The sequence below is a fragment of the Chroicocephalus ridibundus genome, chromosome 11 (assembly GCF_963924245.1).
Source record: "Chroicocephalus ridibundus chromosome 11, bChrRid1.1, whole genome shotgun sequence".
In the NCBI taxonomy this organism is placed as follows: domain Eukaryota; kingdom Metazoa; phylum Chordata; class Aves; order Charadriiformes; family Laridae; genus Chroicocephalus; species Chroicocephalus ridibundus.
Window position 1 is genome coordinate 2,145,105 of NC_086294.1, and position 10,515 is coordinate 2,155,619.

The following is a 10,515-nucleotide window of genomic DNA, read 5'->3' on the forward strand; positions in this document are numbered from 1 at the left end:
ACCAACTGGCAGGCTGGGAACTTCACAGGCGGCTTTTTCTCCCCCGTGAAAGCTGTGCTGTGTCTGCAAACTAGTTCATGGGGACCGGTTGTCCCAGATGCCACTGGGAGCCCCCAGCCTCCTCACTGCCCTGGTGCAGCTGGGATTGTCCAGGAGGGAAGCAGGGCAGAGGCACCCAGTGGGGAGGCCACAGGAGAAGGTGCCCAAGCCCACCAAGCCCCCAGCTGGGCTGTATCCAGCTGGGGGAGCCCAGAAAAAAGATCTTCCCCACTGCCAAAGGTCATAGTCCATGGGGCCTGTGAGGTGGTCCCTGGCTGCAGCCTGGCCTGATAGCACATCTCCAGCCATCCCATAACACCCCAACAGATGTGGGATTGAGTTGGTTGTTAGTGTAACAAGATACTGATGAGACAAACGAGGCTTAGTGATAAATATCACTAACTGTATACACACGTCTCCTCCAGCCTTCCTCCAGCCCAAGGTCCTCAAAGTCCCACCGGGTCTGAGACCCATTTAATGGGGACTGTAGAAAAGTTCTGCTGGCGAATATGGAAAGCGAAACGGCAGTTCCCAGTGTTTCGCTGTGTTTGTACACTCTCCTGTGCGCCCCCCGTCCCCGTTACACAATATCTTGCCTGTTTTCAGACTCGCTATGTGTTTTCCTCCTCCAGCAGAGCAGCTGTAACTTTTCAAACTGCAGTTGCTTCATGCTTCCGACCTCTGCGAGGGGATGCGGATGCAGCAATATTTCAGGGGGTTGGTGGGATGTGGCCCAGCTTTTTGTCTAGCTTTCTGGCTGGTTTAACCACCTCCATCTGCTCAGGGGAAAGCAAAGGCAACACAGAGGCGCGCACAGCTCTGGTCTGGAGCGAGGAAAAACACGGGAGGATCAGCCCACGTTCTCTGCTCATTGCTTTTCTGTATTCCCTCAGTCTTTCCACCTCAAAAAGGAGGGAGTAACAGCCCCAGACTCTGCCTTGGGCCCTTCAGGTGCCCTCACTGGGTTTCTCCAGCCTCCCAGGAGAGCGTGTCGATAGCCCCATACATGAAGCAGTGAAAAGGCTGAGATGGGACCCACAGTATCCGATGCAGAGACAGAGTTTTAGCAAATTATTTCTCAGCAGGGCGCTGCAAGGATCCCACCCTCAGCCGTGCTGGGGCAGCCATGCCAGAGCAGATCGCTCCGCCGCTCATGGCAACAGCGTCGCTCGTGCCCTGCCGTCCCCCCCCGTGCTCCTCTCTCCCCCTGCCTCCGCGCATCCCCCCGGTCTCCATCTGCTCTCTACCTCCCAGCAGTGCCCCAGCAACCCAGGGTGGGGGGGGATCCCTGCGCCCTTCTCCGCCCCTGCGCTTGCTCTTGCCATGCTGGGGCTTTGCACAGCAACAGGAATGAATTTGCCTTCCCCTCCCCCTGCTCCCAGATCTGGATCATCAGACGTGCGCTTCGGCATTGATTCGCTTGGTGCTCGGCTTCCTAGAGCCATTTTGTGGTATTGCAGGGGAGGGATTTTCTTTCTCCTCGCATGTGCTCAGCTCCCTGGATAAACCTGGCGGGAGAAAGACTGGGGGCAGGGTTTTAAATGCAGCGGAAAAAAAAATAAAATATTGGATTTCCCTTAATGCATTACTAATGGTTGTGGCTGTACAATATGTTTGTAATGGGCTGCTTTCGGAGGGGGTGTGTGTTTTTCTGCAGAGGCAGCAGCCAGGGAGGGGACCAGAGCAGCCAGCATTGGGCAGGCAGGGAGGGACAGGCAGCCCCGTGGCTGCTGAGGGCAGAGGAGAGGTTGCCCTACCCCAGCCAGCCTCCAGCCCCAAATCCCAAACTTTTGGCAATGATGTGAGACGGAAACAAGGAATTTCAGTGCCAGTGATGCCGTGCTCCCCAGCATGCATGTCGTAGCCATCCCATGGAGTGACAGGTCTGAAGGGTAGTAAAGGTTGGTGGCGCCAAGGTCTGGGTTTGTCACCCGGTGGGAGCCTTTTGGGGCTGCTGGGGCTTGGGGTGGTCCCTGGCTGGCACTAACGATCTGCCCTTCTCTTTTGCCCCCCCTGCCTCCGGCATCCCCCACAGAAGCTGCTGATGGCAACTCGACCCTGGGCGGCGGGACGGGCACCATGGGGCTGAGCGCCCGCTACGGACCCCAGTTCACCCTGCAGCACGTCCCCGATTACCGGCAGAACGTCTACATCCCGGGCAGCACTGCCACCCTCACCAATGCCGCCGGCAAGCGCGATGCCAAGAGCGCCGGCTCCTCGGGAGGCAACAAGAAGAAATCCGGGAAGAAGGAGAAGAAGTAGAAAAGAAGAAGGAGACCTTAGAGCTACAGGGCAGCCGGCTCCAGCACTCCCCCCAAATCACAGCCCAGGCCGGAGGATGAATGTCAATTTTTTTTTTTTTTGATGCAAAAAGTAGGAAACGCTGCTGCGAATGTATCTCCTCATCATCAGAGCTAGGAGCAGGGTCTCGCTGCTGTTAGGTCTCATGATGAAAACCAATCCGGAAGCTAAACCGAACGCAAACAAGTGCCCTGTGAATAATTGCTAACATTTTATACGATCCCTCGGGTATTAGAATATGCAAGGGCGGAAGGTCTTCTGCCACATCTTTGGATCCGATTTGCTCCCAGATAGTCTGAGAAAGGCACAAAGCTTGTGCTTGGCTTTGCCCAGTGTAAATAATTTTAACGCGGATCTTTTAATTTATAGACCTTCGATCATATTTTTTTGGAAAGGAAAAGGCAGCTCCTAGCTTAAAGCCCATGCTCCAATTCTTTGCTCTTAAACTTTCCATTAGTAAAAGTCACCCTGAGTTACTGCTAGCGATGGATTTGTTGCTGAGAAGTTGGTAGGGAGTGCTTCAGTTCCTGCTTACCTGTTACCCGGAAAAAAAATAATAAGTAAGTGTTTATATTGCATGAGTCAAAGGGAATATGGCAAAGCTGCATCCTGAACATTTTTCTTTTTTAGAAATGCAACCACCAATGGCCTGAAATATGAGACAAAAACAAAAGAAACCAACACCCTCCTGATAGCTGGGAGGTAGGGAATTCAATGAGGAGCGTGCCGAGGCGTGCGGCAGCTGCCCCAGCGGTTCTAGGGGTCTCCGAAGAGCAGACACATCTCATCCCTTCCTTGCAGTAAATATTTATGTGTACAGTCAATGTTCTTCTGGAATTAAAGCTAAGAGAGTCTCGCTCCCCTGCGGCCAGGCTCCTTTCAGGCAGCCAACTGGCCGAGTCCCCGCCGAGGGGACTGGGGGGGGATGAGGATGCTTCACGTTTCTGCACACCGTGTCTGCATGCACGTCCTTCACCTCACACCTGCACTAGCGCAGTTAGCTCCACGGACCCACCGAAGTCCTCGCATGCCCACGCAGCATGGTGTGAACGTGCCGGCAGCTGCCCGAGTCTCCGTGCTGGGGCTGCCTTGGGGAGGGGTGGGGGGGTTGGGTGGTAGGATTGGTCAAACAGGGGTAGGGAAACTCATTGCTTCTTATTTGGGGTGCAGACCCCAAATAAGAGGGTTGTTTGGGGTCTCGCCCAAAGGGGTGAGATCCGCAGAGCTGCCAGCACGTGGCTTTGGTGCAGAGTTGGCAACCGAGTAAGTGACAGTTGGTTGGGTGGCGCCTGGGGACCAGATCTGGAGGAGGGACCTGAGAACTGGGGGGCGAGTACAGGGTGGTGCCGCAAAGCCGGCAATCCGGAGCAACAAGGGACAGGGGTCGCGTGGGACCACGCCAGGCCAGCCCGGGGCAGGTGATGCTCCTGCTGGCTTTGGGCTTTCCACCCCGAGGAGGGAATCAAAGGATAAGGAATAGAGTTTCTCCATGTGCCCATCACCCTTGCACCGGGCCGGCTTCCCATATCAAAGCAGCTCTGAGCCCCCCCAGGAAGGCAGAGAGGGGCTTTGTGTAGCTAGAGGGAGGAGAGGGGCTGCGGGATGGCCAGGAAGGGGCCACGCCGGGTTTCCCAGGGGGTGTGTGTGTTGTTTTACCCCTTTTTAATCACTAACACATAACTCACCCGAGCACATCCAGCCCTCTCAGCCAGGCTCCGGCATGGCAGCAGTCACCCCACCGCCACCCCCTCCCCAAACCCAGGGCAGCAGGAGCAACCGCCGTGTTTCTTCCGGATCCAGCCACCTCCGGCGCTGGCTGTGCTGGGAGCGGTTCCCACCCTGTCCCCCGCAGCTGCCACCTGTCCCCCCCCCCCCCCCCTAGAAATGCTGTAGCTGAATCGTAGTCTTTATATTTCTTTTTAATCTGCAATCTGAGGTAGCGTAGTGCGTGTCGTGTATTTAGTGGCGTGTTATTTTTAATCTCGGTAACTAACTTGTGAACACCAGTATTTTCAATTTTCTCTGTATCCTCTTTCCATGTGGTCTGTGCTCCGAGTGTACGTGAAATGAAACACGTTTGCCCTTTCAATGTGTCTAATATTGAATTATACTTATATATTATATATATGCTTATATCCTTCTTATACCCATATAGACCAACGTCGATGTGTTACACGCAAGTTTTATACTCTAATATTTATATTGCTTTTTTTTCTTTGGGAAAAAAAAAATAATAAAATGGTTTCTTCTGAATCAATGGTATTTATTTCCAGTGGGAAGAGGGGGGCAGAGATGGGGGCCGTCCATCCTGATGCTGCCGCTGTGCCGAGGTGGCTGACGGGGCGGTGGTTCAGCCCCAGCCTGGCTCTGAGAGCGCGGATGCGCTTGGACACCCCTGTCCTTGCATCCCCCAGGCCTTTGGGTTGAGGGTGACATGGCTGTGGGTGCCACTGGTATGCTCCCCGCTGGCATTTTTGGGGAAGGGCAGGGCAGAATGTGGCACACCCCACCGAGGAGACCATGGTGTCCACAGATACAGCTCTGAAGGGATCCAGTTGCCCTTCCCCATCACTGGCAGGGATCTGGTCACCCATCCCTAATTTTGGGGGATCTGTTAACCCAGTGGGTTCCCCAGCCCCGGTGGAGATCTGATAACCCTTCCCCATCACTGGCAGAGATCCGGTCACCCTTCCCCAGCCCCAGAGGGGATCAGATCACTCTTCCCCGTCACTGGCAGGGATCTGGTCACTTCCCCAGCCCCAGTGGGGATCAGATCACCCTTCCCCATAATTGGCAAGGATCTGTCACCTTTCCTCAATTCTGGGGGCATCCAGTTACCCTTCCCCATCTCCAGCAAGGAGTCTCCCTTCTCTGACCTCAAGGTGATCAGCTTTATGGCATGAGGGTCAGGTGCCGTTCCTGGCCCCCCCGGCCAGGACGAGGTCCCCCTTCTCTTCCTGCGGGGGGGAGGGGGGGTGGGGTGGTGTGGGTCTGACACAGGCCGGGGAGAAACGTCCCCAGAATCGGGGTGTTGCAACCGCAGAGGAAAAAATAAGCTGCTGCTGTCCAGATGTGAGGGGCGGGGGGGGGGGGTCGGGGGCAGAGCAGCCCCAGGAGACAGACAGACAGACAGACACATACACACAGAGCCTGGGGGACGGAAGGCTGGGTCTGGTCCCCCTCATTAAGGGCATGCGGGAGGCTCCAGGAGCCCAGGTCATGGCTCCCCCCCCCCCCATTCCCATCACCCCCCTGAAGTGTCTCCATCCAGGCTGCAGTTCTGTGGCCTCCCCCCGCCCCCAGCACCCCCCTGAGACTGCCCTCCCGCACAGAGACCACCCCCCGAAACTCCCTCGCAGACTGACAGACGCTCCCCATATCCCCCTCCAGCCCACAAAGACACCCCCCCGACCCCCAGATCCTGCTGCGCTCCCACAGAGACCCCCGGAAATCCCCATGCACCTCTCACAGGGACACCCACCCCCCCCCCTAAATTTCCCTGCACCCCACAAAGCCAAACCTTCTCCCCTCCCTGTGCACGTGGGGACAGCCCTGATGTCACACACACACGTGCACGTGCCTGCGCACATGCACACACCCACATGGGAGGGGGACCCCACCACAGCATCCTCCTTTGGGGCAGGCGGTCCCAGAGCACAGGGGAGGGCATGAGGGTCAGGGCAGTGACAGGGCAGGGGCCTGGGGCTGTGGGGGCCCCTGTCACACTGTGCCCTCTGCCCTGGGGCCACCGTCCCTCCCATGCTGAAGCACCTGGAGGGCATTAGGGGCAGCTCCGGGGGGGGTGATGGTAGGGATCAATCACATTGACCCACCACTAACAGGCAGTAGGGCTGAGCACATCCAGCTGCCACCCACAGGCTGTCCCCAGCACCCGCCCCAGCCTGGGTGATACCGTCCCAGGGCACCAGACATCGCCGCCTCCTTTGCCAGTGACGCCACCCGGCTCCTGGAGCAGGGTGATGGGGGCTGCCGATGGAGGAAGAGGGGATAGTCAGGCCTGTGGGTCCCCCGGCCAGGTGACGGCCACTGCTGGAGAGGACCAAAGAGGCTTTGCAGAGCTGTGGGATGTGGGTCTGGCTTCAGGAGCCCACAGCCTCCCTGGCACCGCGGTGTCCCCATGTCCCCAGCTGCTTGTGTCAGTGTAAGGATGTAGGCAGTGTGAGGGTGTGTATTTAGTTTCATTTTATTTCTCCTCTCTGTTGCACTAAAATCACCCAAGGACACTGCAAACACCAGGAAGGGAAAGGCGCAGAGATACAAACCTGGCCAATTAGCACTGATGAAGGGAACCCAGTCAGCCTTGCTAATTAACTGGGACATGGGAACATGTTCATTGCAGCATGGTTAGCTGATGGAGAGCTTCCTGAGCTGAGGTGACGTGAAAAGGGAGGCCAACACAAACAGAGCCTGAGTCAGAGCCCTGACAAAAGGGACATAAAGAAGGTGACAAGACCAAGCCCCAGCAGCCGCTCACAGGCTGAGTGGCCATTGGGAATTAGAGGCATTGCTCCTGGGAAGGGAGGCTTGACCTTGGAAAGGAGGGGACGATCCTGGATGTGGGATGGGAGTGAGTGAGCAGGTTTGGCGGGGCTGAGGGGGACGTCTTTCACCTCCAGCCATGGCGGGGAGTGAGGGCCTCCGTGGCTGGGGTGGGACCTGTGTGCTTGGTGCTGGCTGCTGGGGGTGGTGAGTGGCTGTATCCCACCCCAAACCAGCTGCGTGTGGGGTGTGCTGTATATTCACCAGCAAACTTTGAGGTGGCCCAACCGGTGAGCAGAGGGGGACCTTGGGTCCGGGTGGGGGTATCAGGTGGGTGAGGGTCCGTGCTGGGATGATCTAAACATCCCTCAACAGCCAGAAGGAGCATCCTCCTCCACCCTGGTGCCCTCCTGCTGCTGCTCCGTTCTGCTCCTGCTCCTCTTGATCTCCTTCTTACCCCCCGTCATTGGGAGCAGCTCAACGCCTCTTCCTCCCACTCCTGCTGTCCCTTGTCACCCTTCCAGATACATCCGTGGCATGGGACCAGAGGAGCCCTGGGCTTCCCCACAGGCAGCTGAGCTAGAAGCCCTTGGTGGTGCAGGAACAGGTCACACTAGGGCTGGAGCTCCCGTTGTTCCCCTGGGCATTGTCCCCAACTCACTGTCAGCTCCTGGGGGCGGGGAAGGACCCTGTGGATGCTGCTAGCAGGGACAGCCCTACATCACCAGCTTGTGGGGCCCTTGTTCACAGCAGTCACTTTTTTTTGTCCAGCTGACCTTGAAAACCAAAGCAAAACATCATCGACGACAACAAAAAAAAAGGGGACTTCAGCAAACTCAAGTTTTCCACTGGATTTGTGAGCGGCGCTGACCCATGGTCGCTGGGCCCTGGGGAGGGCTGGGTGGGGAGCTGGCATCCTGCCCACTGACGTGCTCCTCGGCATCAGGCTGTGGTCATGGGCCGAGTCCCACAAGGCAGCTCCTCCAGCCATGACTTCACCCAGCAAAGAGTCGGGGGTGGGGGGGAAAAAATCACCAAAAAACTCGAGTTTTCACACAGCTCCCTCTCGCCTACTCCTTTGGGGCCCCTAAGGAGCTCTGGATGTCTGACACAGACACTGGCAGCTCCGGGGTTAAATGGGGCTTTGTGCATTCCCCTGCCAAGAGCCTGCAGCTGGATTTTGAGCCGGTCCCAAGCAGAAGGAAACCCGGGGAGCTGGCGGCAGTCGGGGGGGGGGGGGGGGGGGGATGCTTCTCCTCCCATAAACACATCAGCGGGGAGGGCAGCCAAGGCTGGCAAAAAGCACTTCGAAACCTCGGGGTAGAAAAGGTCTAAAAGGGACTCGCTGGGGCAGCAGGTACAAAGGGGGCAGGCGTGGAGAGCGGGTGTCCGTAGCAGGGTGCTGTGGTGGGAAAGCCCTTCCCGCAGCCCGATGCCACCCGGCCCCCCCCCAGCCCCTCGCCGTAACATCCCCTGGGATTTTATATCCCCCTGACCCAGCTGGCTCTTCTCACAGCCTCACATTCCCAGGTGGGAACGAGAGATGTTTCACCATCCTCCGCATCCTTTCCTGCTCCATAAATCCACTTCCCAACACTTGGATTTTATTATTTTTTATTTTTTTTTTTAAACAGCTTAAGCCCAGCGTGCGGAGACGGAATAAAATTTGCCTTTTGCTGGCTGAAACCTTGTGACTGAGGTGAAGGAGAGGGTGGAGGGAGGGCACTGCCTGCCCTTTGCCGCTCCCGCCGGGGCTCGGTGGCTGCCAAAAGCTCATCCATCACGCAGAGGAGCAGGGCCAGCCCTCAGCCGCCCTCCAGGCAAAACAGGACGTGGTGGGATTTTTGCCCTTTTGCAGCCCGCGCGACCTCGTGGTGGCCTCTGCCATGCAGTGGCACGAGCTGCTTGGAGCCTGCTCTGTCTGTGCGTCCGTCCTTCCCCGCGGGGCAGAGCTCTCGCCCTGGCCGTGCTGGTGGCCGGGTGCCAGAGGAGCTCGGTCCCAGGGAGCCGGCGGCAGTGACAGCCAAAACCTGAAGTCATGGAGCCGGGGAGAAAGGAGGGCAGGGAGAGGAAGAAGATGCCAGGCGGGACAAAGGCAAACTGGGTGGAGTGGGGAGATGCTGCAGCCACTGCTGACCGGCGACGGTGTGGCTGGAGGGGCTCAGCTCCAAGGGGACACTGCTGTCCCCGCCGCCGGGAGCCCACATGCTCTGCTGGAACTTGCTGGGGGTCCTACAATGCTGTGGGTGGGATCTGCTAGGGTCAGTGTCACCGAGCTGCTGGTGGAGGAGCCAGCCCACTTGGTCCCTGGGTCTGATGCTGCCTCTGCAGTCAGGAACACCCCTCCACTGCCCCGGAGCCCAGTGCTGGCCCCACAAAACCAGTCCCAGGGAGTCCCTGGGGACACACAGCCAGGCAGGGCTGTGGATCCCTCCTGGATGCCCTCAGCCCCCATCAGCCAGCCCCCAGGGACCTTGGGCAGAGGCAGCATTTTGGGAACCCCCCCAGCTGAAAAATAAAGTCAAAAACCCCACTCATAGCCAAAATGTCCCTCTGGCAGCGTGCAGGGGCTGCCCGTGCTCAGCACTGCCTGCCTGGCACATCTCCCTTCTGCACATGCCGAAACTGGCCATGCCCAGTGTGGGGAGGAGGATTTTGGCACCCTTTCCACGTAAGTGGGCATCAATGCTGAGCCAAACCACCCAGGCCTTGGCCAGAGCTTCTGGGAGCAGGAAGGGGACTGGAGATGGCCGTGTTGGGGCATGTTCCCCCCTGCAGGGGCCAGGGATGTGGGTGGCATGGTGACAGGCACATCCCACTGGCCAAAGTCTGGAAGCTGCTACCACTTTGGGGCTGGGGAGAAAAATACACATCCCGGGGAGCAAAGGCACATCCCAGGGACCTCCCCTCCTCTCCCACACATGGGATTCGGGGGGAGCCCTCCCAGGTGAACCCCGAGTGACACAGCCCTGTGACACAGGGAAGGGAAAGCAGCTGGTGAAGCCGTGCCATGCCAGAGGGAAAGGGCCCCCCCGTCATGCCACCCCGGCTCCAGAGAGCTTTGGGGAGCAACGTCCACCGCTCACCCCAGTGGCAGCTGCGTAACTGGTCCCCAGGACGTCAGGGTGTCAGGGCCAGTGGGGTGGGGACCCTGCCATCCTCCTCCCCATCGCCTCCGGACCTAGGCACAGCCCCGGGGGGGGGGGGGTCCTGTGAGCTGCAATGGGGGTTTGGACCCCCTCCCCCAAGATAAATAGGGAAGGAAGGTCCTTGCTCTGCAGAGGGAGATGGGACAGGCGCCAGGGAGGGAGAGCAGCCAGATGGGAGGAGAGGAAGAGGAAGAGGCAGACAAAGCTGCTTTGTGTGGGGCAGCGTCCGGGGGGGCGGGAAGTGGGGAGACAGGAGAGGCCCCTGGGTGCCAGATGGGGAGGGGCCGGGTTGGCTCCCTCCGACCCCATGGTCCCCAAAGTGGGGTGTAAGAGACAGCCCCCTGGAGTGTGGGAAGAAAATATTTTTTGTACTGTTAATAAATTTAAAAAAATACTTTAAAAATAGCACTTTTTAAAATCTCTACCCAATCCTTTTTTAATTTCTGGTTTAATTTGTGCCTTGCAATGAACACGTTAGCCCAGTAGTACATGTAGGTAATTTATAAATCAATAAATATGCTGGGGG

At 57.9% G+C, this 10,515-nt stretch overlaps 1 protein-coding gene across 18 annotated transcripts in view; it reads left to right on the top strand.

Moving 5' to 3' along the window:
* Positions 1 to 3,906, top strand: part of LOC134521748 (protocadherin gamma-A4-like) — a 140,365-nt gene extending 136,459 nt beyond the window's left edge. For 17 of the 18 annotated variants that reach the window (XM_063348593.1, XM_063348589.1, XM_063348590.1 and 14 more), the window contains one exon: positions 2,075 to 3,906. In XM_063348593.1, coding sequence (XP_063204663.1) covers positions 2,075 to 2,301 — 227 coding nt within the window. In that variant the 3' untranslated portion in view covers positions 2,302 to 3,906. The remainder of the gene's footprint in view (positions 1 to 2,074) is intronic. The other variant, XM_063348588.1, reaches the window with a different exon arrangement.
* Positions 3,907 to 10,515: the final 6,609 nt, after the last annotated feature.